At 54.2% G+C, this 24,951-nt stretch overlaps 1 protein-coding gene across 3 annotated transcripts in view; it reads left to right on the top strand.

Moving 5' to 3' along the window:
• Coro2b (coronin 2B) overlaps positions 1-24,951 on the top strand; it is a 108,393-nt gene that overhangs the window by 62,421 nt on the left and 21,021 nt on the right. For all 3 annotated transcript variants that reach the window (XM_020185578.2, XM_074061519.1, XM_074061518.1), the window contains exon 3: positions 21,919-22,035. In XM_020185578.2, the coding sequence (XP_020041167.1) occupies positions 21,919-22,035 (117 nt within the window). The remainder of the gene's footprint in view (positions 1-21,918; positions 22,036-24,951) is intronic.

Raw genomic sequence — 24,951 nt, forward strand, 5'->3', positions numbered from 1 at the left:
GCGATGCCAGTCAGAGGGAACCAGCGGTCACATGTCTAAGCAGCTTGCTCCCATGGCAGATCCTGACCCCCAGGACAAGACGTGCCCTGTGCAAGCTTGCGCAATGTGTCTGTATGCCCTCTGGTCACTCTTGTAGGGATTCTGCACTAGAGCCCCAAATCCCCATCTACGGAGGTGCTGACAGTGACAATGGCTTCCCTTTCCTGGCGGAATGTACGTTGGGTTAAGGTTAAGCAAGGTGTGAGAGACCCATGCCTTCCTAGTGGGATTTCAGCAGGCAGCCATTCCCCCAGCCCTGGAGAGAGGCAGGCAGAGGTTCCCCAGGCCCTCCGGTCTGCACCCCAGAGCCCTCCTCTTAGGCCGTGACTCCAGAGCTTCAGGGGACAAACATGACATACGGTGCACAAGTGCATGAGGAGTGGAGCTAAGCTGGCCTGGCTTGAGACAGATCAGCTCCCTTGGGTCAATGGGGCTTAGGAGCCTTGGCCAAGACCCTGACCCTTGTCTGGCAGCTTCCAGAACAATGGCTGCCTGTGTGCCTGGCCTGAGAAACCCCAGACCTGGGCCAATCCTCAGGCTAGTTTCCACTTCTGGAAGGTTCTCCTCATGTCCCTGCCCCCACCCCACCCGGGCTCTTACAGGTCACGTTGACTTGGGTGAGGGGTGTCGGTTGGAGCGTTCACAGCCTCTGGAAACAAGAGCCGGCTCTGTGTGTGCAGTGAGCTTCTGCTTCTCTGTCCTCCCCTTTCCCTTGCTCTCAGCTGAGACCTTGATTTTAGTTGCTAAGCAACCTGCACCTAAGTTTGCAAGTGGGTCGTCAGGTGAACATGGGAGAGGAAAGACAGGGACCAGCAGTGCTTAGAACTCTGCAGTTGACAGATGGAGCTATTGAGGCCCAGAGAAGGCAAGGCACAAGGTCATGATTGCACAGCTCTTAGTGCCCCAGTGTCAGACAACTGACCAGGACAGCAAAGCCTTCAGCATCCCTCAATCCCCGACTCTTATCCAGAGAGGCAGAGCAGTGGCAGCCCTAAGGGACTTTGTGTGGCAGGCTCCATCTCCCCAGACAGGGAGGCTGTGCACCCAGTGATCAGATATGCATCAGCTGGCCTGGGTACAGACCTCGGCTCCATCATGGCTCCAGCCCTGTGCTTTGGGCAAGTTACCTCATTGGTGCCTCAGTTTCCTCAGCTGCAACATGGAGACAGGCCATCTGCAAATCCAAGTGCATTCTCGTGGGAATTCTGCCATTTTACAAGGTCTCAGATATTGTACAAACATGTTCGAACTTTAGCTTTTACCACTGGAGGCTTTTGTTCAAATAAAACAAGTTCTGAACTTTAGGGGAGCAAGCATAGACCCCCTGGGCAGTATAGAAAAGCCCATGGACAGCCATTTTTTGTGACACTGGTGTTTGAACTCAAGACCTTACACTGGCTAGGCAGGCACTCTACCAAGTGAGCCATGTCCCCTGTCCTTTTTGCTTTGTTTATTTTTCAGGTAGGGTCTTGAGATTTTGCCCAGGCTGGCCTTGGACCTTGATCCTCTTACCTGTGCCTCCCCCATAGCTGGGATTACAAGAATTCCCCACCATGCCTGATCCATGGATCCCTTCACTGAATAAAGTTCCAAAGAACACAAATCAAATGACCAGGACAACAAAGGAAACTGACTCTACAGAAATAGTTACTGCATGTGTGCCAGGGTCCTGATAATGCCCTGTGAACGCTTCTGTACAGAGTGCATGAAATAACACCATCAAGTGACAGCCCAATCACGACTCTAACTTCACAGTAGAGAAGAACAGGAACAGAATTTTGAGGAAGCCATAGCTTCCTGTGACACCTACTGGGGAAAATGTTATAGGTTCAGCTAATCCTGTGACACCTACTGGGGAAAATGTTATAGGTTCAGCTAATCCTGTTAGGATTTTATAAACGAAGGAATTGTGAAATTTTGCTTAGAGACTAGTGAAAATAGCAATGTAATTTTCCGCCTACCCAAACTCGTGGACCTCATTAGGAGGACTCAGTCAGGTCAGTGTCCCCGGATGTGAAGTGACAGGCTGAAGATGGCTGAGGCCTGGGGGGAGGGCCCATGCAGCCGTTCCCTGCCCCCTGGGAGGACCCCTAAATCCTAAGCTTTGCTGGCAATCAGGACGCTTGACTTCTCTGCTTGGTTCTTTGTAACCTCAGGCAAGTCCCTTTCCCCTGTAGGCCTCAGTTTCTCTGTCTGTGAAAGTAGCTGTTGACCTGTGTTTCCTCGCTCTGGTCTTGCTGGCTCTGACATGCTGGGGTCTGTTTCCTCCTCCCCTGGAGACAAAGGTCCCAAAGCATGGGTCTGCAGGCAGCCTGGACATGGAGAGGGAACAGCTGGGACCAGGCTGGCTGGCTCCCGGTCTTCAAGGGAGCAGGGGTAGGCCACATGCAGAGCACTCTCCAAAGCGACAGCTGGGGGCCTGATCCTCACCTGCCATCTGTACCTCCTTCCTGCCTGCGACCCAGAGACCGTGAGGGTTGTGGATGGGGCCCAAGCCAGGCAGCAACCTGGAGGAGGAGGGATGGCGAGTGAGCCAGGCACAGCCTGCTGCTCTCTCTTGGGTCCTCAACACTGTCCCACCTGCCTTTCCCCAACCCAGTCTTAAAGAATTCTGCAGAGGAAAAGGACACACAGCCCTCGGTCCAGTTAGGTCATGTGACCTTGGCAGGTTTCTTCACCTCTCTGAGCTTCTGTCTCCTCCTTATTCCTAAGACCTACCACTTGGGACAGGAGCAGGGTTGAAATGGCTCAGGGTAGATAGAGAGACCCAGGCTGGGCTGACACATAGGCACCTCCCTGAGGACTCCGCCCCAGGCCAGTGCAGAGAGGGCCTGTGCCATGGCTGTGCAGCGCCTCTGCTGTTGGAGGTGAGCCTGGTGAGACCTCGAGTCACCATCCCCAGTTCTGGGGACATGCAGCACCCTCCCCTTGTATCCACCCGTGCTTCTGCCCTCCACCCCCCCTTGCCCTCGCCTCACCCACCAGCACCCACAGAAACTCCCACCCATCCAGAACAACCTGTGTTTGTAAATCAGGACTGTGTTCGGCTGGGCAAAACCTCCATATCACTCCAACCCCAAAAGCACCAAGACGTCCGCTGGCTCTCCACCAGGGGGCAGCCAGCCCGTCAGGATTCCACGCACTTACACACTAAGGCACACAACATCCCGCACTAACATGCTCACACACAACGCACCCACACTCACTCACACATTCACTCTCAAACACATTCACACAGGCACACTCACACCGCTGTGCACACGCAGTCAGTCACATTCAGTCACACACATTGACACTCACGCACCCAACACTGCCTGCACCCATGCTCGCACACACCCACGTGTACTTAAGGGCAGCCCCTGACTTCTGAGGGTTCCACTTACTGTTTTGCAACTCCTACCTGTCCTGTGCACAAAGGCAGCCCTCCAGCTACATTGTTTTCTTGCTTTTGCGATGCAACTATGTATCTTAGCCATCCTCAGACACAGCGTCCTGCCCACCTCCAACGCCCCCATGGTCTCTGCCCTTCCACGTTTTCCCATGCAGGGCATCTTCCCAAACTTTCACTGTGCAGGGCACAGGTGTGGACGTGCCCTTGCACAGGTGTGCAGGTGCATCTGCAGACTCGATCTGTAGATGGTGGGTTGATAGTCGTAGAGGTTTGCACTTTCTTCTGGGAAACACACACAGAATGCATTCTTTCCCACACTGTCCTAGGCAAAGATTTCTTAGCAAGATACCAAAGCCATAGCTGTAAGATGCTCGATAGAGCGAACGAGTCAAAGCTAGACTTTAGCTCGTCTTTATGCAGACAAGAAGGCAAGACACAGATGGAGGGAGGTGGTTATTTGTTTTGCCTGTATCTGCAAAGGAATAGCATTCATGATTGCATTTTTAAATGGGCTTTGGGGCTGGTGGAGTGGCTCAAGTGGGGTCTTGAGTTCAAATGCTGGTACCACCAAAAAAAAAAAAAAAGCTTTAAAAAAAATGGCAGAACTTGGATGGACCTGGGTGGACGGACATGAATACCCGGAAGGCGGCGTTCTCAGCAGTTTCGAGGCATTTGTAAGATGGCCACCATCTCCCCTTGTGTCTAAGGTCTATGTGCATCCTTTTGTGAGTGAATTATGAGTGTTCCCATCAGTCTTCCTCAGGAAATGCAAATGAACTGTTCAGTCACTGCTCTGTACCCACCGAAGGGCCAAATTTTGAAACACTGACGCTGTGGAGTGTGGATGAAGATTGGAGCAACTGGAACTCCTGTCCTCTTCTGGCATCAGGGCACTTCGGAAAGCTGTTCAGCACTGTCTGCTAGAGTCTCACAAAGGTCTAGGACCAAGCAATCCCACTTACAGGTTTATACCCAAGAAACACTGCATAGGCCAGCAGAAAAGACTGAATATGAATGTTCACAGCAGCTTTATCCACACCACCCCAAACCTAGAAACACTCAAAACATCTACCTGCAGGATATGCAAATGATGGCAGACACATGGGATGGAATACTACACAGCACCAAACAAGAATAACACGATACACACAGCAACATGGTGAATCTTTAAAGCATGTTGGGAAAAAGAGCTGGACACACGACAGTACACAGTGTATGACTCCTCTTATTTCAAGTTTAAGAACAGGCAATACGGATGTGTGGTGACGGAAGGCAGAGCCGTGGGTGTGTGAGCACGAGGGTGCAGGAGTGGTCTGCGTCATGGTTGTGACGGTGTGCACTACGTAACATTCATTGAACCTCACAGCCAAGGTCCCAGTATTTTACTGAATATAAGTACACCTTATTTAAAATATTGGAGGAGGGGGAAGATTTGTGTTTCTGAAATTCTGACAGCTAGTAACAAAACTGTCCTCATTGAGAGGGTAGCAAGCTCCCCCACAGAGTAGTTTTATTTTAGAACGAGGCTGAAATACCTGTGTGTGTTTAAAATCTACGTCTCCTTTTCTGCCCCTTGTCCAGGGCCTTTGATTCTTGCTGGTGCAAAATTCTTTCTGCATGTCAGGGAAATCAGCCCCGATTTTGGAATGTGAGCTGATTCCATGCTTAGCTTTTTCCCACACGGCTATCGTTCCCACACTGCCTGGTGGGAACCCTGCATCCCCCTCTGACTTGAGGAGCTGGGTCTCCACTCCCATCACTCCCATGTGCATGGGGTTTTCTGGCACCTGCCCCTTTCCCACTGCTTCCTCTCCCTTGTCAGGTGCCAGAACCCAATGTTGGGCAACCGCCACCCGTGGTCTTTTCCCAGAGGTTAGCCAGATGCTCTTGCTGATGTTTTTATATTTTATTTTACACCCTGCTTATATGAGTACTAAAAAATCCTCTTGAGCTGGGCACGGTGGCTCTCACCTGTGAGACTGGGATTGGGAGGATATTGGTTCCGTGTCAGTCCTGGCAAAAGAGTTTGCAAGACCCCCATCTCAACAGAAAAAAGCTGGGCATGGTGGCACATACCTGTCTTGCCAGTGTCACCAAGAGGCACGCCATAGGAAGATCACGGACCAGGAAAGCCAGGCCAAAAGAGGGGCCGATCTTAGAAATAGTGGGGTTTGAACTCAGGGCCTCACCGCTTGCTAGGCGGGCGCTCCACCACTTGAACCACGCCTCCAGCACCGTGACTTTCTCTCTGTTACTATTCAGTGTCTTACCAAATTCACTAATTATCCATCGTAGTTTTTTCTGTGGTTTCTGCTGCATTTTCTGGGGATATTACCATTTGTAAGTAGTGGTACTTTTACCTCTTCATTTGAATTTTGTGCCTCTGGTACCTTTGGCTTTTCTGATTGCATTGGCAGTACCTCTGAGGTGTTAAGCCACGGTGGTGTCTTGTTCCTAATTTCGATGGCCCCATATCCAGTATGTACCCACTAAATGCTCTGAATTGGGAAAGGTGGACCCTCGGGATTTCATGATTAGCTTCCAAACACACCGCACAGCTTAAATGGTTTCACCGTGAACAACCCAGATTCTTCCACCAACGGCTTTCTGTACTTGCTGTGCTGGTGCGCGTTTGTGTGAGGTGCAGCAGGATCTTCAGACGGAAAGTTCCTTGGGTTGGGGACATTCAGCTTGCACGTGACCTGGCACGTGGGAAGTCATCAGTTGAGGCTCAGACATGCAAATACTGAGTGAGGAGCCCCTGCCCTGCCTGAGGTGTCACATTGTGGCAGAGGTACAGGGAGCTGCATTGGGGAGCCCAGAGCAAGTGGTGATGCTCAGAGGACAGCCTCCCTACCCACCCGCGGCCAAGTGTTGCAAACTCCCCAGGACCCGAGAGGGCTGGTGGCTTTCAGGACATGGGCTCCTTCCTGACAGTGAGTGGGAACTTCTTGCTTCCTCTGCTCCTGCCCCGTGAGTCTCCTCCCAGAGCCCCAGTGATGGAGAAGAGTCCTGAAGAGGTGCTTCCTGTCTCCCTGGGCAGCTCCTCCTGGACAGCTGGGGTGCAGCTAGGGGATGGGGTGGTGGTGTTGGAGGACAGATAAGGAAGGGGTCCAGAGAGCTTGCTGCCTCACTGGGCTGTGTGGTAGGCAGGGCCTCTGCAGGGTCCCTTCTGTCTGCGTGAACCATTGCAGTCCCCAACCTAGGCAAATGAAAGATGGAGAAGAAGGTGACACGGTGCAGTCAGGGGGACTATAGCATGTGAGTTGCACTGGGGAGAGGAACCACCTCAAGGAAGGAGAGGACCCCCCCACCCAGGCCAGAGGAAGGACCCCTCTCCATGGAAGGTAGCTGCATTGCTCCTGCTGGGAGCCCCTGGCTGCCCTCCTCCCATCCTGACCCACACCGTGGCACAGGTCTCCCCCACCCTGAAGCCCCAAGGCCTCCCACCCTTTGGAATGCTGTCTTCCCCTCTCTGCTCCACCTGGGACTCTCATCCTGGCCTTTCCCGCTGCCCCCCGTCACTGCTCCACCGGGGCTGCCCTGCCTCTGCCTCGGCTCTGCCACTGGTTTTCCCCACCCTGTCCCCATGTTTGGGGACTGACCCAGGTCTATCTCCTACTATACTTCCAGCCACTGACGCCAGCTCTTCCTGGCCCATGCTCTGTCATGGCCCAGCAGCCAGTTCTCTCTGACTTGTGGGACAAGGAGCCACTGGAGTCAGGGTGCTCAGGAGTCTCGCCCCCAGCCCAGGTCTGCCTGACCACAAAGATTTAGATTTCAGATCCTGGATCAGGGGAGATGGACAAGGTCCCATGGACAGGGCAGAGGCTTCCTGCAGACCCTGCCCAGCTGCCCACAGCCATCCCCTCCTGTGGGGAAGCTTCAGGTTAGGCGCCTGTGACTGGTACCTGAGGAATTTGGTGTCCAGAAGCCAGGTATGCACTGGGCTTCCTTCCCCCCTCTCACCCTTGGTTTCCCTGTGCATGAGATGGGATGGCAGAAACCTGGGGTCAGTAGAGGAAGGCAGAACAGCTGGTTCTGTACCTGAGGAAGGAGCTGCTGAAAAGGGAAGTAAGTCTTCAGGCCACTTCCTCCCTGTCCAAAGAAACCAGAATGTGTGGCAGGGAAGGTCTTAGACCTAGAGCCTGGTTCAGCCATGTTCTAAGTGAGTTAGAACTTGCAGCCTTGCTTTTAAACTGGAAGTGAGCAGATGCCACCACGCAGGGTGCCCTGAGGACAGCCACCAGGGCCAAGGACCGTCCTCATCTCTCGTAGCCTCACTGGATGTTCACCATCACTTCAAGAAACAAGGGCTCCCCGTTTTATAGATGAGGAAACCAAGTCACAGGAGACTCAGGTGATTTACTCAAAGCCACACAGCCAGATAGGGTACAGAGCCAGAGGAAATGGGGTGACATGGTCCAATGGCAGAGCGCCTGGCTCACACTGACCCTAAGTGGCCGGAGTTTCCTGGCAGTGGGACTCAGACTTGCCATCTGAGGACCTGCAGGGCAGTGGCCAGGGCTACAGGAGATCCAAATCATGCAAGCCACACAGACAAGGCCCCTGTTCTCAGGAGCTGTGCAGCCCAGTAAGGAGACAAACAAGGAAGCATTCCAACAGTGCTAAGCACCGTGGATCATGCCTGTAGTCTCAGCTACTTGGGAGGGTGAGATCAGGAATCGATGTTCCAGCCAATGCAGGCAAAAGAGTTTATGAGATCCCATCTCAATGGGGAAAAAATGCTGGGCATGATGGTGCATGCCTGCCATCCCAGCTGTGTGGGAAGGTTGAAATAGGAGGCTCGTGATCCAGGCTTACCTGGGCAAAATGCAAGACCCTATCTAAAAAAAAAAAACAGAGCAGAAAGGACTGGAGTATGGTTCAAGCAGGAGAGCATCTGCCTGACAAGTGCAAGGCCCTCAGTCAAACCCCAGTATCACAAAAACCTTTATATATAATGGATAATCATATATATACATATATATATGATTATCCATATGATTATCCAACAGCAAGAAGGGCTGTGAAAAGCCAGCCCCGTGATGTGAGGAGGCTCAGGCGTCAGGACAGGAGGAAGGAACCAGCTGTGGGTGGCAGCAAAGATTTGTGTGTAAAAACGAGACACTATCTTTCACAGAGTAACGAGCAAGTGAAAACTTTGCACTGTCCTATGCTTCGGGGTGTGGGTAAGCGGCCGTGCTCTTGGGACACAAACCGCACAACCTCTGTGGAGGGCGTTTGAAAACTTACCAAAGTATTTCTTTGCACACGGACCTGCTAATCCAGCAATTTCACTTACAAGCATTTGTAAGTGAAACACTTCACAGATGTGTGCAAAGACTCAGTTATAATGTTTACCACACCCTTTCAGAGTACTGGGAATTATAAGCCACTATGGATCCAAAAGGACTGACTACTCAGTATATCGTGGAATACAATACAGCCATGAAAATGAGGATGGCAAAGAATGGAGCTGGTGCTTGCCAGGATATAATAGGAATTATTCTTCATCTGTCTTCTCTCTCTCTCTCTCTCTCCCTCTCCCCTATTTTTAAAAATAGAATAACAGAAGTCAAGGCAACAAGCCAGGCCCTTGGGTCAAGTGGTAGGGCCTGCCACCCAGAGAACCTGTCCCCACCCAGAGACCAGGGACTACAGGGGACAGTGAGAACCACCTGTGAGCTCAGTGGCCCGTGGGCAGCCCCTGCAGGGAAGTTTGTGTCAGAGCAGCTCGGGCTGAATGAGCTCATGTGGATGGAGGATGCCCAAGGCATGGACGAGACTCCACCGGGAGAGGTCAGGGAAGAGCTCAGTGTGGAGGGGTGGCAGGCAGTGCCTGGGAGCCGTGTGGTGCCAGAAACTCCGCCAGGAGGTGGGGTGCAGGTTCCCCCACCATGCCATCCATGGTGGCTGTGACGGGACTGTGTGGCGTGTCAGAGTGGGGGGGCCTCAGAATGTACCATGACCCATTCCTCCTCTCCCAGGTAAGAAATAAGCCTCTTACCAACCGACAAGGAGAAGAAACGCACCTCACCGGTCACACCCCACTGCAGTGGCCAACTGGGAAGGGGACAGCCACTTCTAAGGGCTGTGGCAGGTGAAAGTGCACTTTTCACCTTGACTTTTTCTGTGGTACCAGAAGCAGAGGAGAGGAGAGGTGAAAACTGAGGGAAGATGGTAGCTGGGCCGGTGCACAGGTCCTGAGGGCAAAAGTTACAAGGAGGCGGGTTTTCATCGCAGTGTAAACAATTGTCTGTGCCGGATGTCATGGTGTGTGCCTGTAATCCCAGCTACTGGGTGGCAGAGGTAGAAGGATCCCAGTCCAAGGCCAGCCAGGCAAAGTGAGCAGTAAATACACCAAAAGCAAAAGAACTGGGGCTCAAATGGTTAAGCCCTGGGGGCCTGGGTTCAAACTCTAGTGCTGCAACAACCAACCAGCCAGACCCTTGTGTCAGTGAATTGGACACAGTTAGCGGGGAGTGGTCACTCACTCACTCGCTCACTCGACTGGGCTTAGGCGCTGCTCTCAGGAGCCCGGCCAGGACCCACTGGTCTGCAAAGCTCCCTCTGCGCCATCTGAGAGCAGTGCCGGCGCCCTCTGCTGGTGGGAAGGCGGTGCTACCGCTTCCCTCCCCAGCTCTGGGACCCAGGCCTGCAGGGAGGTTCCAGAGGGGGATGAGGGTCCCCTGCACAGACTGCGGAAGCCAGGTGCGTCTGTAACAGGGACGGAAGTCACAAGAGTCCCAGGTAACGGAGGTGTGCACCCTGAATCTCTCCTGGAACATCGCGGCCTCTCCTGGGGGCAGGGGCTGTGCTGACCTGGGTGTCACACACGTGGCATGGCCCTGCACAACCCTCACACTTACTGACCTCCAGCCAGTGCTGCCCTGGTCATGCCTGTGGTGGTGGGCTGTAAGGGGGCTCTGGCCACCACAGAAAGGCTCAAAGGTAGGGTTCCTCTTGGAACAGCATGGAGAGCTTGGAGTTCAGAGATGGCCTCACCAGGCAAGGTCTGAGCTCAGAGCTCGCACTGAGGGTGGGGTGTGCCTTATCCAGGGATGGATACCCTGTACCACAGATAATAATAATAATCCAGCAAGTTCTTGGGAGGCTGAGGCTGGATCGTCACAAGGTTGAGGTCAATCTGGGCTACACATTGAGACCCTGTCTCAAAACAATGGAAGCAAAACAAAGGGAAGAGTTTGCACTGATTCCAGCCACCCTGTTCTTTCTTCTCTCCCGCTCCAGCAGAGTCCACAGACTCCTTCCCTTAAGACCCGCCTTCAGGAAACTCCCCCAAAGCTCATGGAATGACTCCACAATGACCAATGTCCTCCTCCATCTGCTCCCTTTTGTGGTACCTGTACACTGAGAGCAGCAATGCGACACCCCCAAATGAATGACTCCCAAATGGTGGAATTTTAGGGGTTGACTGGAGGCAGAGATCCTTCTATTAGGCAGCAAGACCTAAAGAGGAAAGAAACCTTCCTGTCCTGTCTTGTCCCTTTTGTGTCGTCAGAGCACAGGCTGGAAGTACAGTATTGGTCTCTGCTCCTTGAGCCACACTTTAATTGGGAAATAGAGCAGAAGCTAATCTGAGGAAGCCAGCCATTGTGGCCTCACATGAATGGGGCGGCTGTGCCCCCGCAGAGGGCTGCAGGCTCCCTCTGCCTTGCTGTCAGCCACTTGTGAGGAACTCACAGTAACGGGGAGGGCAGGGAACAAGCCAGTGCCCCTTCCCTTCCTCCCTCCCACTCCGCTCCCCAGAGGGAGGAAGCCAACCAGGGCGAGAGCAGATGGAGGGGTGTCCTGGGTGTGGAAGGGACTGGAGACTTGGGGAGGTGACATCATAGGTTCTAGCTTAGCTCTGCCAGTTACTTTCTGGTGATCTTGAGCAAGTTCATTAACCGTTCCTTCTCTAAAAATAGGGAAATGCTGCCTCTCCCAAGAGAACAGAGACACAAATAAGATGTTTATAATGGTGTCTGCAAACCACAAAACCAAGGCCGTGAGGAGACTAAAGCCCCAACCTCTGCCCCTGTGAGACGGCTTTGAACTCTTCCTCTCCCCGTGATGTGGGCGCGTCATCTGTAAAACAGGAACCAAGGGGGACAGAGTCAAAGCAGTCAGGAAATGCTACCGTGGCAGGTGCTCTGTAAACGGTGCGTGGCTGCACCTCCGTATTCACTGGCTGATTTTCACTGGGCACCTACTGTGTGCCAGGCGCTGTTGGGATCACTGGGGACCCAGCAATGGCCCAAACACACAAAAATCCTTCCTGGGGCCTCCCTGCTAATGTGGGAGGCACTCAGTAAAGTCAGTCAGTCACAGGGCATGCATAAGTAATGCAGAGAAGAGGACCATGGTGTGGGAGGACAGAGCGTGCTCAGAACTTTAAATAGGGTGACGAGGGATCTGATTGGCTCAGTTTGAATTAAATGTCCACCCTAGTCCAATCAGATGTGCATATGTGTAAGAGGGCGGGGCAGGGACAGATCAGGGACTCTAATTGGTTCAGCTTGAATTAGATGCTCATTCTGATCCAATCAGGGGTGTGTGTGTGTGTGTGTGTGTGTGTGTGTGTGTGTGCACGCGGGCGCTGGGGTGGCCCACTCTTGCAGTGCCAATGAAGCCACCAGCCTCGGCATCTGTGGGTGAGGGGTTTAGCAGGGGAGCCGTTGTGAGCTGCACAGACACACCAAGGAACCCTGAATTTAAGGAGGGCCTCCCCCTCCCCCTGCCTTCCCCACCCTTGGTTTTCAGGTTCCTAGGACCAATCCAGCTGAAGGTGGTTTCCCTAATAGATCAGGACTGAGGAGATCGAGGATGAGGGGATCTGGGTTAACAGCAAGGACAGCCACCACAGAGGGACCCACCAGACTCCTCCACCCACTGGCCCTGTTCCTATACAATGGTTTTCTTATTCCCACCATGCTGCAGAAGCAAGACTGGAACCCAGATCCATGAGACCACCCCCCCCTCAACCTGGTTCCCCAATCCTGGCATCTGCCTTGTGCTGGTGCAGACACACAGAAGCCTCTTAGGGACATGTTTAAAATGCTCATGCCACAGAAACCCTGATTCAGTAGGCATGAAGGTGACAGCATCTCCAGGACTGTGACCCCCTCAGGCATGGAGCCCTGCAGGTCTAGCCTCCTGTCTCCCCAGGCCATCTGTTATTGCCCCCCACTTGCTTCTTTGCCTTTCCTACGCAGCCCTCCACTTCCAACGGAAGTCCTCACATTGCTGCACTTGGAGGTGTCCCAGCCTGAGGAGAGACCAGGAATCAGGGTGCCAGGCCTCGGGGTCTCCCAGCAAAAAGCCCATTGTGTGGATGGTAAGAGTGAGGCTCAGGCAGTCCACACAGAGGGGTGGGCTGAGGAGCAGGCCCCCCTGCAGCAGGGCAGCCATTTCCTCCAGGCGTTGCAGCAGGAGACAGCTATTCTGGGAAAGGAAGACCAGCGGGATGTAGAGCTGGACCCTGGGGCTCTGGGGATTTGCTTGGCGAGGCACAGCTTATTTGGGAGGTGACCTTCAAAGTCTCCTAGCAGGAAGGAAATAGCTGTCCCTGCTGTAGGCCCTGGTGACTTTGGGCTGGGCCAGCCCCCTGTCCCTTGTGCTCATGAAACAGCCCTGCTGGGTGGGGGCTCCTCTCCCACCGACCATCCCATTCTGTGTGTCTCCTGCCTCCCTGAGCTGACATTCCTGCCCCTCCTTTCCCTCAGCCCTTCTTCAGCTGTGACTGGGTGGCCAGGTCCCCTCTGTGGTCACATGGAGGACAGATCCTGACCCCTGGCTCAGCTGGCCCCAGTTCTTCCCAGCTGTGCGAAGACATGAGGCTGGGCTGGGCAGGGCTGGGCTTCTGTCTTTCCCAGGCAGAGGTCAGGTCTTGGTGAGGCCCAAGAGGCTGACCAGCCCCTCCATAGTTGGCCAGAGCCCTTTCCACTGCAAGTTCAGCTTTCCCTCCCTGGCCAAGGCCTTGCATGCACTTAGCTTCTTCGGGATGGTGGCCACACCACTGGCTCATCCCTTAGCCATAGGTGTCAGCGCCCTGCCCACCGCCCACCTGTTCTGGGAAGACCTGCAGCCAGGCACTGCAGATTGTGGCCTAGGGCAGGGTGGCCTCAGGCCCCGCAGTGGTGAGCCAGGGCTCTGGAGGACAAGGAGTTGTTAGGTTTCTGCGCTGACGAAAGTCCTCTCTGCCCTCAGAAAGTGGCCGTGGGGTCCTTGGGGGATAGTGGAGAAAAGCCAGTAGGTTGGGCGGCCAAGGCCAAGCTCAGAGGAGCAGCACCCACTGTGCCCCTGGGCACAGACACACCACCCTGACCACCCCGCCCCCACCCGTGTGGCCGTGTCCCCAGAGCTCAAATGGAGCGTGCCACATACACCCTTACTGGCTTGAGAATTGGAGTAAAAAGCGGAGCCCCAGGTCATGGGAAAGACAGTGGATCTGCCTAGAGACCAGGTGGCAGCTGTTCGAGATGGAGTCACCTCCTCTCCCCTCTGGTCAGGGGTTCCTAACCCTGGCTTGAGTGCTGGCACTCCCGGAAATGCCACCTGCTTCTCACTTAACGTGTTCATTCAGTAAGCATTTCCTGAGAGGCTGCTATGTTTCTGGCACTGTGCTCAGTAGGGGACAGGGACACAACAATAACCAAGTAGAATGTCATGGAGCTGCTGTCCCAGGGAGGCACCAGTGCCTGGCCTCAGTGTCCTGGACAGTGCCGGCTGAGCAGGCTCGGTGACAGCTTCATTACAAGGGAAGCTGCCGGTGCTGCAGGTCTGACCCCTTCTGGACACAGGTGCTGGTGGCTGTGGTAAGTCTGGGGTACAGAGATGAGTTAGACACACGCCCCTCTCTCCAGCACCCACAGACAGCCTGGTGGAGCCCTTGCGCAGCACAGAAGGGTTCCTGGATGACAGGTGACCTTGTGTATTGGAAGGAAACTGAAGCCTTCCATGGGAGTGAGCACATGGCTCAGTCACTTGAGCCAACCTATCCGGATTTCTCTAAGCTTAGGGCATGGTTCTTCTCTAGCACCCAGCTTCCTCCACAGCTGGAGGAAGGTGGGATGGACCTGCCTAGGTGGCTCTGATGGGACAAGGCAGAGGATCTGAGCCAACAACTCCAGTGGCCTTGATGGGCACAGAGATGGGCCAGGGCTGAGTCTTGTTCGCATCTAGAGAGAGGTGGCTGTGAGGCCCACAGCTAGGACACACACGATCTGCAAAGTTCTGTTTCTTCCAGATGGGAGACTCGGTCTGAGAAAAGGTCAGGCCATCAAAGCACTGGGGTCCAGGAAAGTTTCACTATTTTACCTGAACCTGAGAGGAACATGTGAAATCCAGAGCCTCTTCACCAGCCGACCCCACAGCCTCAGCCAAGGGCAGGGTCAGATGAGAGGTCAGTGGAGGTGGGAACAAGGCTTGCTAAGCTCAGCTTCCTGGTGGCCAACGACACAAGTCACCCCAAGCCTCTGATGTGGGAGAGGACTTTTGGGGTTCACAGTCTGAAGGGGCTCCAGTGGGGCCAGTGGAGAACCACACCAGGTGGACACAGGTCAGCACCAGGTGCTCCCCCATTCCAGACTGAATGGGAGGCGTGCTGATTGGCCAGCCCAGTCACGTGCCCTTCCCAGCATGCCTATCCCCATTTGTGTAGGATGCTGTGATTGGCAGGACACATCAGATGCTCCTCCCTTTGGCCCAGTCATTGACTGCCTGGGAAGGAGGCGCTGGGTGTTCAAACTTGATCACTGCATCTCTCTGGGCCCCAAAGGATTCTGGGACTGAAATGCCTCAGCTTTGGTCGGCCCCAGCAGGAGGTTAGGCTCAGTGTCTGCAAAAGGCTTCCAGGTGCGTGCGCATACCCTGGAGGATTCATCATGGATCGTCCATCTCACACAGACTGGTCCAGAAGGTGGCCGGAGCCCTCGGGGCTGGGGTGCGGTGACCCTGGGCAGGAGGGCAGATGTGGAGGTCTTGTGGGGTTCCCTCAGCCGAGGCTCCAGGAACCCTTTGAATACAGAGGGGCAGGAGGCTCAGTGGGGCAGCTGTCCAGGCTCGGGGGTCTTAGCTCCGGACGTGCTTCTGGCCACAGGAGTGATGGAAGAAGGGGTCTTACACGGTGAGATGGCCGTGTGCGGGTGGGCCTGGGACCCAGCTCCAAGCAGAGCCCTGCTCGGGTCCCCCCTCCTCTGCAGGCCTCGCTGCGAGGAGCACCAAGGAGGGAGGTCCAGCCCATGTCCCCAGGTTCCCACCTGCTTGGAGAGCTGGGCTTGGAGCACAACAGTGACAGCTTGGGGCTGGCAGAGCACTGGCTTCTTGTGCTTTTCTGCTCATTGTAACACACAATAGGAGGGCTGGCATAGGTGCCTTAGGGGTTCTTGAACACCCCCAACAGCTGCAGAGTTCTGTGCACGTCCTGCCCCAAGATAAGGCCCAGGGACAGGTCAGTGGCAGTGGGATGTTGGGAGACCCACCTTCCTCTGCCATCCCAGCTCCGTCACACTTCAGGCCTCCAATGCCAGCAAAAGGTGATTTCGCCAGCACAGGGCACTCATGGCCTCACACCCATCCTGTAGAGTTTTTTCCCCCCTCCTAGGTCTAGGCAGGGCCTGGTGGCACTGACACTCTGTTCTTGCATGACGTTGGTAGTCACAAGCTCTAAGCCTCAGGTATGTCACCTGTCACATGAGGGAGGAGAGTTAACCCTGGCTGCCCTCCTGTCCCATTGGAGAACAGGTGACACCGGTCCCTCCCTGGGGGATTAGCTCTGTGGACAGAGCAGGTGGAGCACAGGAAGCATTGCCTTCTGACCCGGCCAGGTGTGTGAAGAGAGGACCAGGTCTGAGGTTGGCTTCCAAGCCTGTGACTTCACACAGCTTCTCTGAGTCTTAGTTTTCACCTGGGTGAAACGGGACTGGCAAGGTGTGAAGGTGGTCTGTGCTTTGTTGGAGAGCTGACCCGACCCCTCCTTTGTTCCTACAGAAAGGTAGCTTGGAAAGCTTGTATAAAATGGTGGGACACACAGGTATGGGCATCGTGGATGGCCGTGCTCTGCATTCCTCCCTTGGGGACACCCTTCCTGACCTCCCCTGAGCCCTGAACTCCCAAGCACAGCTGGTTCTGCAGCTACTTCTGGGCCTTCTGTAACTGGTTCTCCTGCATTAACCTCCCCTCCATTGCCCACCTGGTGAAGTCCAGTTTCCTTCACTAGGCAGGGCAGCAAGTTCCCTCATACCTGATCTGGGCCTCCCTCTGTGGCTTGGCCCCTCTCTATCTGTTTGGCCTCCCAGACACATCACCTCTGGCGAGTCTCTTCCTCTGCCGAGCTCAGTTTTCTCATCCATAAAATGCGTTGTAGGGACTTACTAGGTTGTTACAAGGAGTAAATAATGTTGAGAAATTATTAGCACGGGCTGAGCACTTTGTAAACACTGTGGACAAACAGTCTGATGGCCATAATTGCCTTGTCATGGTTACCCAGCAGTAAGCAGTGGCTTTGCCACCCTGTCACTGGGACAGAGGATCTGTGAATCCCAGCCTCCTCTCATGGGACTGGGGAAGCAAGCCCTCGTGCTCCAAGTGCTAGAAAGGGCATCAGGTCAGGGCTTGGGTGTCTGGAAAGCCCAGAGAGGCCAGAGGCCGAGTTCAAGGTCACCCAGCCAGTGAAACTGGGCTTGGAAACTCAAAACTTCCTGCTTAGCATTTTTCTGCCTAGCTAAGCTGATTCTCCAGGTAAGAGGACGTTTTTGCTTCTGTGTACAAAATTCCGTTCCTCAGTGATGGGGGCTCTGGGGAAGCTGCAGCTGCAGTGCGGGCTGTTTTGAAATGGACTCATCCCCAGACAGTTCGGTGGGTTCAGACGGAGCCTGGACACGGGCCCAGAGCACGCACTGTGCCCCGGGCCTCTCCAGGGGAGACTGTGTTTAGTAATGGAGATCACTTTAAGAACGTACCTTGATTCTCTTTTGCTGACTGTCAGATAGTTGGCGATCCCCGTGGCCCCAGATATTCCCAGCATAGCGGATTTTAAACGACCTCGTGCTGCTGTGTTGCGCCGGACACTGTGATTCCCCCAGGCGGTGCCTGTGGATGGACAGTGTTGAATCGTCCCCTGTTAGAAGTTACTTGGCACTGAGCGTCTTGGCTTGCTTCTCTGCGGGTTTCTCTGAGTGAAACTCCCCAACTGGAGCTGTTGGTTAGGGTCCTGAGCCTTTAGAAGAGTTTGGGAGGGGTCTTGCCAAATGGGCCTGGGAAAAGTCGTCCTCCTCCACACACTGCCCCCACCCTGGTGGGATCACCGGTCATCCAAACCACGGACTAGCAGGTAGCAGGGGGCTTGCCATGCCGCCTGATCTCCGGCCTGTGATCCCTCCACAGGACACACAGCGGCCGCCATCCCACAGGTGACACTGAGAAGGGACCGGGTTTGCTCTTGCAGTATCCAGGGTGCGCCACAACACCATCTAGCAGTCATTCTACAATTGTCACACTGGGAAACCTTGACTCCACTCTGCAGACGCTGCAGAGCTCTGTCTTCTCAGCTGTAAAAACCGCTGTCATGAGGATGAAGTCTGACGGTCTTTGCAAATCCAAGTAAATGTGACTATGTTAACATAACATATTAGTAACGGCTGTCCGTGTTGGTGCGGGCATGAGTATCGGTGGAGCGCTGTTCTGAGTGTCCGAAGGCAGTGTCAGCAGCAGCCAAAGCTCTGGAGGCAGACAGACCTGGTGTAGACCCTCGTCATATTCCCTGCACAGGAACCTGACCTGCGACAGGCAGCTGGGGGGATTGGGAAAAGGACTGTCCGCATCTTGTTTTGGAGACAGGGTCTTGTTATGTAGCCTAGTCTGGCCTTGAACTTGGGATCCTCCTGCCTTAGCCTCCCGAGGGCTGGGATTACAGGTGCGGGCCGCCAGGCCTTCCCACTTTTTAATAATTCATAATAAGCTTCTTTTTAGAACATCTGGCAAAAGTTTTATGCTTGCTTGTCCTTTCATTTTCATGTTAGTCACAGTGCCAAGTTTGTAAGTCTAGCAGTACTAAAAGTCCATGCCCTTCTGGGGGTGTGCGTGTCAGGAGCACGGCCCTGTGCGAGCCTGTGGCGAAGTGTTGAGGAATTTGGAAAACGATTGTTAAACACAGCCTCCATTAAAAATTAAATCACATTAGCTTGCAATTAACTTATATTAAAAATTCATCCGTAATTGTTTTGCGGCTGGGTTCTCCGGGTTACGTATGTCCGCGTTTGCGGAGCGTTGAGTAACTTGATCTCTTCTCTAGCCTGAAGTCATCGAGGGAATATTGACACCACTGAAACTGGCAAACGCACAACCCTCGTCTTCTTACCCTGGAGACCCAGGTGCCAAACACCCACCTGCTCGCACTGCCTGCAGCCGCAGCCCCTGTGCCACCTGGCTGCACCCCAGTTCCCTGCCCCCCGAAACTAGCTGTTCTCACTGCCTTTAGCTGTCTGTCTGTACTGAACTCCATGCCTCTCGATTACACGCTGTATCACTGTCTTGATTTCTTTCTTTCTTTCTTTTTTTGAGATGGGTTTTTTGCTCTGTAGCCCAGGCTTTGGGGAACTCTGGCATTTGAACTCAGGGTCTTCTGCCTACCGGGCAAGTGCGCTCTGCTTCAGCCACTCCCCAAGTCCTTTTGATTTTAGGGTTTTTTTCTAGATAGGGTCTTGAACTTTTGCCCAGGGCCATCCTAGGACCATGGTCCTCCTACTTCTGCCTCTTGTGTATGTGGGGTTACAGATATGTGTCACCATGCCTGGCTCACTTTTTGGGATAGAGTCTGGCTAACTTTTGCCCATGCTGGCCTCGAACTGCAGTCCTCCTGATCTCTGCCTCCTGAATAGCCGCCTCACTGGCTTTTAAAATCTTAGCCACTGCCCCTGGACTGCCCACAATGGCAGTGAGGCTCTGGCCACCTTCAGCCCCACCTCCCCTCCACGCGCCTCCCTCACTTTGCCTGCCTTTTCTCCCAGTGTCCTACAGCACAACTGTTGTTTAAGTAAATACTCAGAATTAACATTATTACCACTGCAGAAGTAGTGTTCACGACTCATTACGGGTGATTACATTTGCTTTTTATACAACGTTTTTTTCCTGCACTTAATCGCATTTTTTAGTTTACTTGATTTCTCTATAGAAAAATGGTTTTCAGACTTTTCTTTTTAGCAGTGAAACTCATCTTTCAAGCACAATTCTAGATGGAACCCCACTGTGTAAAATAGGAAAATCAGGCTACAAGGGGCCCTGCCCTTCGGGGTGGGTGGGGGGGTCCCATCACGGAAACACCAGTGTGCCTCTGCCACGGAGCCCTTACCCACCCTCCATTGTGAGGGACAGGACCACCTGGAAGTGCACATTACCCTGGGTTGGCTCTGCTTTACAAAGAGTTGTTGGTAGCCAGGTGTGGTGGTGCACAACTGTAATCCCAGCAGCAGAGTAGACGAGGCAGGAGGATCTCAAGTTCAAGACCATCCCAGGCTACATAACAAGAATCTGTCTAAAACAACAAAAGAAAAACGGCGTGTTCCCTCCCCAAGCCTGGGCTCAGCCTCTCCGCATTCCACAGGGGTTCGAGTGACGTGGATGACCCTGGGCCTCCAGTGCACCCCACACCTGCTGACTGACTCAGTGCCCCTCAGATCTGCCTAGGCTGGGCTGGGTGCCAGAGCTTCCTGCAGACAGCTCTGACACTTGGAGGCACAACAGCCCCGTGAGAGGGTCGGTGAGCTGTAGAGGTGGCCGCCAAGGTCCTACAAATTCCTCTCGCCAGGATGGCTTTCCGGTCACAGACTGAGGACCTACTGTGCACCAGGCCTGCAAAGACCTGCAGGTTCCAAGACGAGGACGACACAGCCCCTCCTCACAGCCAAGCAGAAGCAAACTGACGGCGAACCCGAAGGTCCGTGTTATGATAAAGGGGGGCAGGAGTGCTGTGACAACGCAAGGGGAGCTTGCAACCCAGGGAGGCTTCCTGGAGGAGGTGCCAGCTAACCTGTCCAATAACAACTGCTGTGGTGTCCAGAACATTCCAGCCATGACGACAACCACTGCACTAAGCATGTTCACTTATTTCATCTTCACAGTAATCTAAGAAGTAGCTGTTGCTGCCCTCACCTTAGTAAACGAGGAAATGGGTTCAGAGAAGTTTACTGACTTCCCCAAGGCCACACAGCTAAGATGTGGCAGGACCGTGACTCAGTTGTGTCCAGGTGTTCAAGACGCACACTGTACAAGGATGAATAACGGATATAAATGAATGTAGAGGTGGACCCCAAGACTCAGGCCTCTCTGCTTCCTCCTGATCCAGACCTGATGGTGTCAGCTCCCCGGGGTCCACAGGGACAAGATGAGACTGGTGTGTGGAGGGTGACACGGTGGTCAGCGTGTGTGACTTGGGCTGTTCTGGTGACAACTTTGACTGTGTTTACTTGAGGATGGGCACCTTCTTATGTGCTCAGAGATGTCACATGGGCCTGTATTGCTGTCCCTGAGCTCTGCAGCCTCCACCACCGCCAGTCAGCATGGAAGGGACTCAGTTCAGGGCAACTTAGCCCAGGTTTCTGAAGCCCAGTAGGGACCAAAGACAAAAAGGACAGAAGTAGCTCCTCGAAGACTTTCAGCCCAGGGGGTTCATCGTGCAAAAGCCCCTGCTGGACTTGCCTCAAAAGCAGTGGTAGCCAGGTGTAGTGGCTCACCTGTAATCCCAGCTACTCCGGAGGTGGAGATTAGGAGGATCACGGTTCAAGGCCAGCTGGACAGAAAGTTAGCAAGACCCCATCTCAACCAACAAGCTGGGAGAGATGATCATTCCCGCTACTCGGGAAGGATTGCAGTCCAAGGCTGACCAGGGCAAAAATGTGAGACCCCATCTCAAAAATTAACGAAAGCAAAAAAGAACGGGGGCGCGGAGGAGCCTAGTTCAAACCCTAGTACCGCCGGGTGGTGGGGGGAGCAGCACAGAGGGGCATTTCTCACAAAACGATACTCTGAGCTGTCCCCAGATGTGGCCTCATGAGATCGAAGGAAAGCTGTGCTGAGCCCAGAACACCAGGCCAGAGTACTTGCTAGGGTGACTTAGAGGTGGCAGCTTGTCCTGGTGTCCAGCAGCCAGCGGGAGGGATGTGCAGCCTTGGTGTCCGCAGGGGAGTTTGGGTGGGGCTTTTTAGAAGGTTCGAGGGATTTGGGCTCAGGGCCAGGGCCGGTTTCTTTCAGTGTTTCGCCCACAACCTCACCGCTTTATCGGTGGCCTGGCTAGGCTGCCAGCCTGCTGGGCAAAGCCTACAGCCGCTGGGCCACAGCGCAGCCAAGGTGCCGTGTGTTTTTTAGTCAGAACACAGAAGTGCAGAGGAGCTCCTTCCGCAGGTGAGAAGCCCAGGGAAAGCGCTCTCCTTTCGGGGCCACTCTGGCCGCCCCCACGCTAAATCCCCGGTCTCTGTCTTTCTTCACAGACAGGCAGGATCGAGCCCAACTACCCCAAGGTGTGTGGTCACCAAGGTCATGTGCTAGACATCAAGTGGAACCCCTTCATCGACAACATCATTGCCTCCTGCTCAGAGGACACGTCGGTGAGTGCGTGCGCCCCAAGGAGGGACCCCCCGCACACCCCTCTGTCCCCTCTCGGCCCTGCTCCCGGCCAAGCCCAGGATGGGGAGGACAAGTCAGGGAAGGGACAAGGGACCACACCCCAGGAGCACTGGACAGATCTTGGCTTTTAGCATGGTTGGGCTTGGAGGTGTGACACTGTAGGTGGGAATTAGCACAAAATCGAGGCGTGTGAGTCAGCCCTCGCCTGTGCTGTGGGGCACAGGGCAGGGAGAACGCAGCAGGGAGGAAGAGAAGGAAGGAAGAAAGAAAGCAGGAGAGTCGTGGGTAGGGGCTGCCCCCCAGGTTGTCCTCTGGGAGCTGTGGTGTCTAGGAAAGGACTCTGGGCTGGGAGGACTGTCATGACTGTCCAAGGCCACACAGAGGGCCTGAAATTCCAACTCCCTGTGTCCCACCTCTCATGGGAAGAGAGAAGTAGGAAAAGGGAGTGAAGAGAGAGCAGAGGGGAAGGGAGGGGGAGAGCAGACAGAGATGGGAGGAAAATAGAGGAGGCTGGGGAGTCCAGGGAGACGGGCCCCTCTCTCTGGGGTTGCTGCTGCTCACTGGTGCAGCAGGGTCTGGGCCAGGTTTCTGTGTCCCCACCCTGTCGCTGAGCAGCCTCGACACACCAGCTTGAAAACAAGAAGGGGCGTCAGAGTCTCAGCTGAGCTGGTGAGAAGGGCCCCTCGTGTTCCTAGGGGAAAGAGCATCGCCTTCCAGCCAGGCCACAGTATCTACCTAATGGTCACTGGCATAGCCTGGGGCTGTCCACATGCCCGGGATGCTTGCACTGGAAGGAACTCCGCAACTCAGGTCTCCCTGAGTTGGATAGGTGGGTGGGTGGGTGGGTGGATGGACGGATGGATGGATGGATGGTTGCATAAATGGATGGGGAAATGGATGGATTGTTGGGTGGATGGATAGGTGGATGGATGTTGGGTAGGAGGGTGGATGGATGGATGGTTAGATGGATGGATGGGCGGGTGGATGGTTGTAAAGATGGTGGGTAGATGGATGGATTGTTGGGTGGATGGCTACCCTAATGGATAGAGAGATGGCTATCCAATGGACAGATCCATTTATCTACCCATCATTCATCTAGTCATTAGATAAATGGATGAGTGGAAGGAGGATGACTGGGTAGTAGGTAAATGGATAAAGGAAAGATAAACATGAGTGAGTGAATATGGTCCAATGACTCAATTATTGAGAGAGATTGTCAGAAATGGGTGTCCATCAGTTCAGAGTTGGTGGTAAGGTTAGCTGGCACAGAAGTCACATGGGAGAGCAGGGTGGAGGAGCTAGGGGAGTGAGGCAAACTGACCAGCTGGGGAGGACTCCCGAGAGCAGTGGCTGTGAGGGCAGGCCCCATGTGAACAAAACAGAACATGTTGTGAGCATGGTCTATAAGGTTTTGTTACTTTCTTTAGCAGCCTCAGAACCAAAGTGAGCAGGGGACAGCAGTCAGGGACCAGGACAAAGGCAGATCAGAGCTACAGAAGGTAGGCAGGAGTGATAGAGTGTGAGAAAGATGACAAATCTGGGGAAACACCAGAGGCAGACATTGCTGGTGGGGACTGGAGAGCTCAGTGATCAGCTCAAGGCCAGGGCTCAGCAGGAAAGAGTGCAGACGAGGTGCTGCTCACACCCCTGTCCCTGTATGCAGGGAGCCCAGGAGTGCTATGACTGCAGTTGGTGACTCATCAACCGCAGGGAGCAGACACCCCTGAAACTTGGGATTCCTGCATCTATCCTGAGCTGGGTACCTTGCATGCATTTAGGCCTCCAGATCGTCCAGTGAGACAGGCATTGCTGCCCCCACAGTGAGGGCAGGTGGGTGGGTCTAGAACATGGCTGGACAGTAGAGGAGCACAGATTTCCCCTGAGCCCGGTGCGGTGCCTCTGTTCCTCCAGTTCCATCCCCACAGGGGTCCTCCTGTGTGTCTCTCCAGGGGACCCAGCTAGGAAAGAGAACAGCAGTATCTGTCTTGGTGTGGAAGACGCCCTGCCTCCTCCTCAGATTGCAACTTCGTTTGCCTGGTTCTAGCTTGCCCTTCTTTCACTTGATGGGTGCTATCAGATTCTGGACCCCAACTAATAAAGACATCCAATGTGTGTGTTCAGACGAGCTGATTGAGAGACCACACTGTGCCAGGTGCTCTCCTGGCTACTGGGGTGCCAGGGAGCTCACATGTGGGACCTGGTAGCCCTGGATCCCAGCTTCACCGCTTCCCAGCTGGTGGCCAAGAAGGGCACATGGCCTGACCTCTCTGAGCCTCGGTCTGCTTTTCTCTAAAAGCAGTAATAATGAGACTCCTGTTTGGCAGCTGGTACGACCCAGGACGTCTGTGCCTAGCCCTTTGCATGGCACCTATAGATGATACCTGCTGATCTCAGCCCTGCTCTGGAAACAGCCCCTGCAGAGACAGGGCCACCCCAATCACCACAGCGAGTGCAAAGCAGATGAATGAGCTCTGCATTCCCTAAAGACCAAAGGGCTGTGTGCACAGACAGGAGAGGGATTTATTTAGATGCCCGGAGGAAAAGGAGGTTTGTGAAAGCTGGACTTAGGAGAAGCAGGACTTTGGCCAGCAGAAAAAGGGTTAAAGGACTCACAAGGCAGGGTCTCTATCCTACCAGGCCAGCCCTGGAGGAGGGCAGTGGGACACTAGAAAAGGATCCCAGTGGTGGTCAGCAAGGGCAGGGACGGGGAGGTGGCTGCAAAGGGAGGCTGGGACAGAGATGGTGGGGACACAGTGTGAGCAGCTGAACTTGGAAGTGAGACCTGGGTGTCTCAAGCCATCAGCAGGGTCCAGAGGATGGAGGAAAAGAAACACTGAGGATGGAGGCACCACAGCCATCTTTGTGAAGGAGGTGGGGCCGAGCCAGCCAGAAGCAGA

Source organism: Castor canadensis, chromosome 19, assembly GCF_047511655.1.
Source record: "Castor canadensis chromosome 19, mCasCan1.hap1v2, whole genome shotgun sequence".
NCBI classification, from domain to species: Eukaryota; Metazoa; Chordata; class Mammalia; order Rodentia; family Castoridae; genus Castor; species Castor canadensis.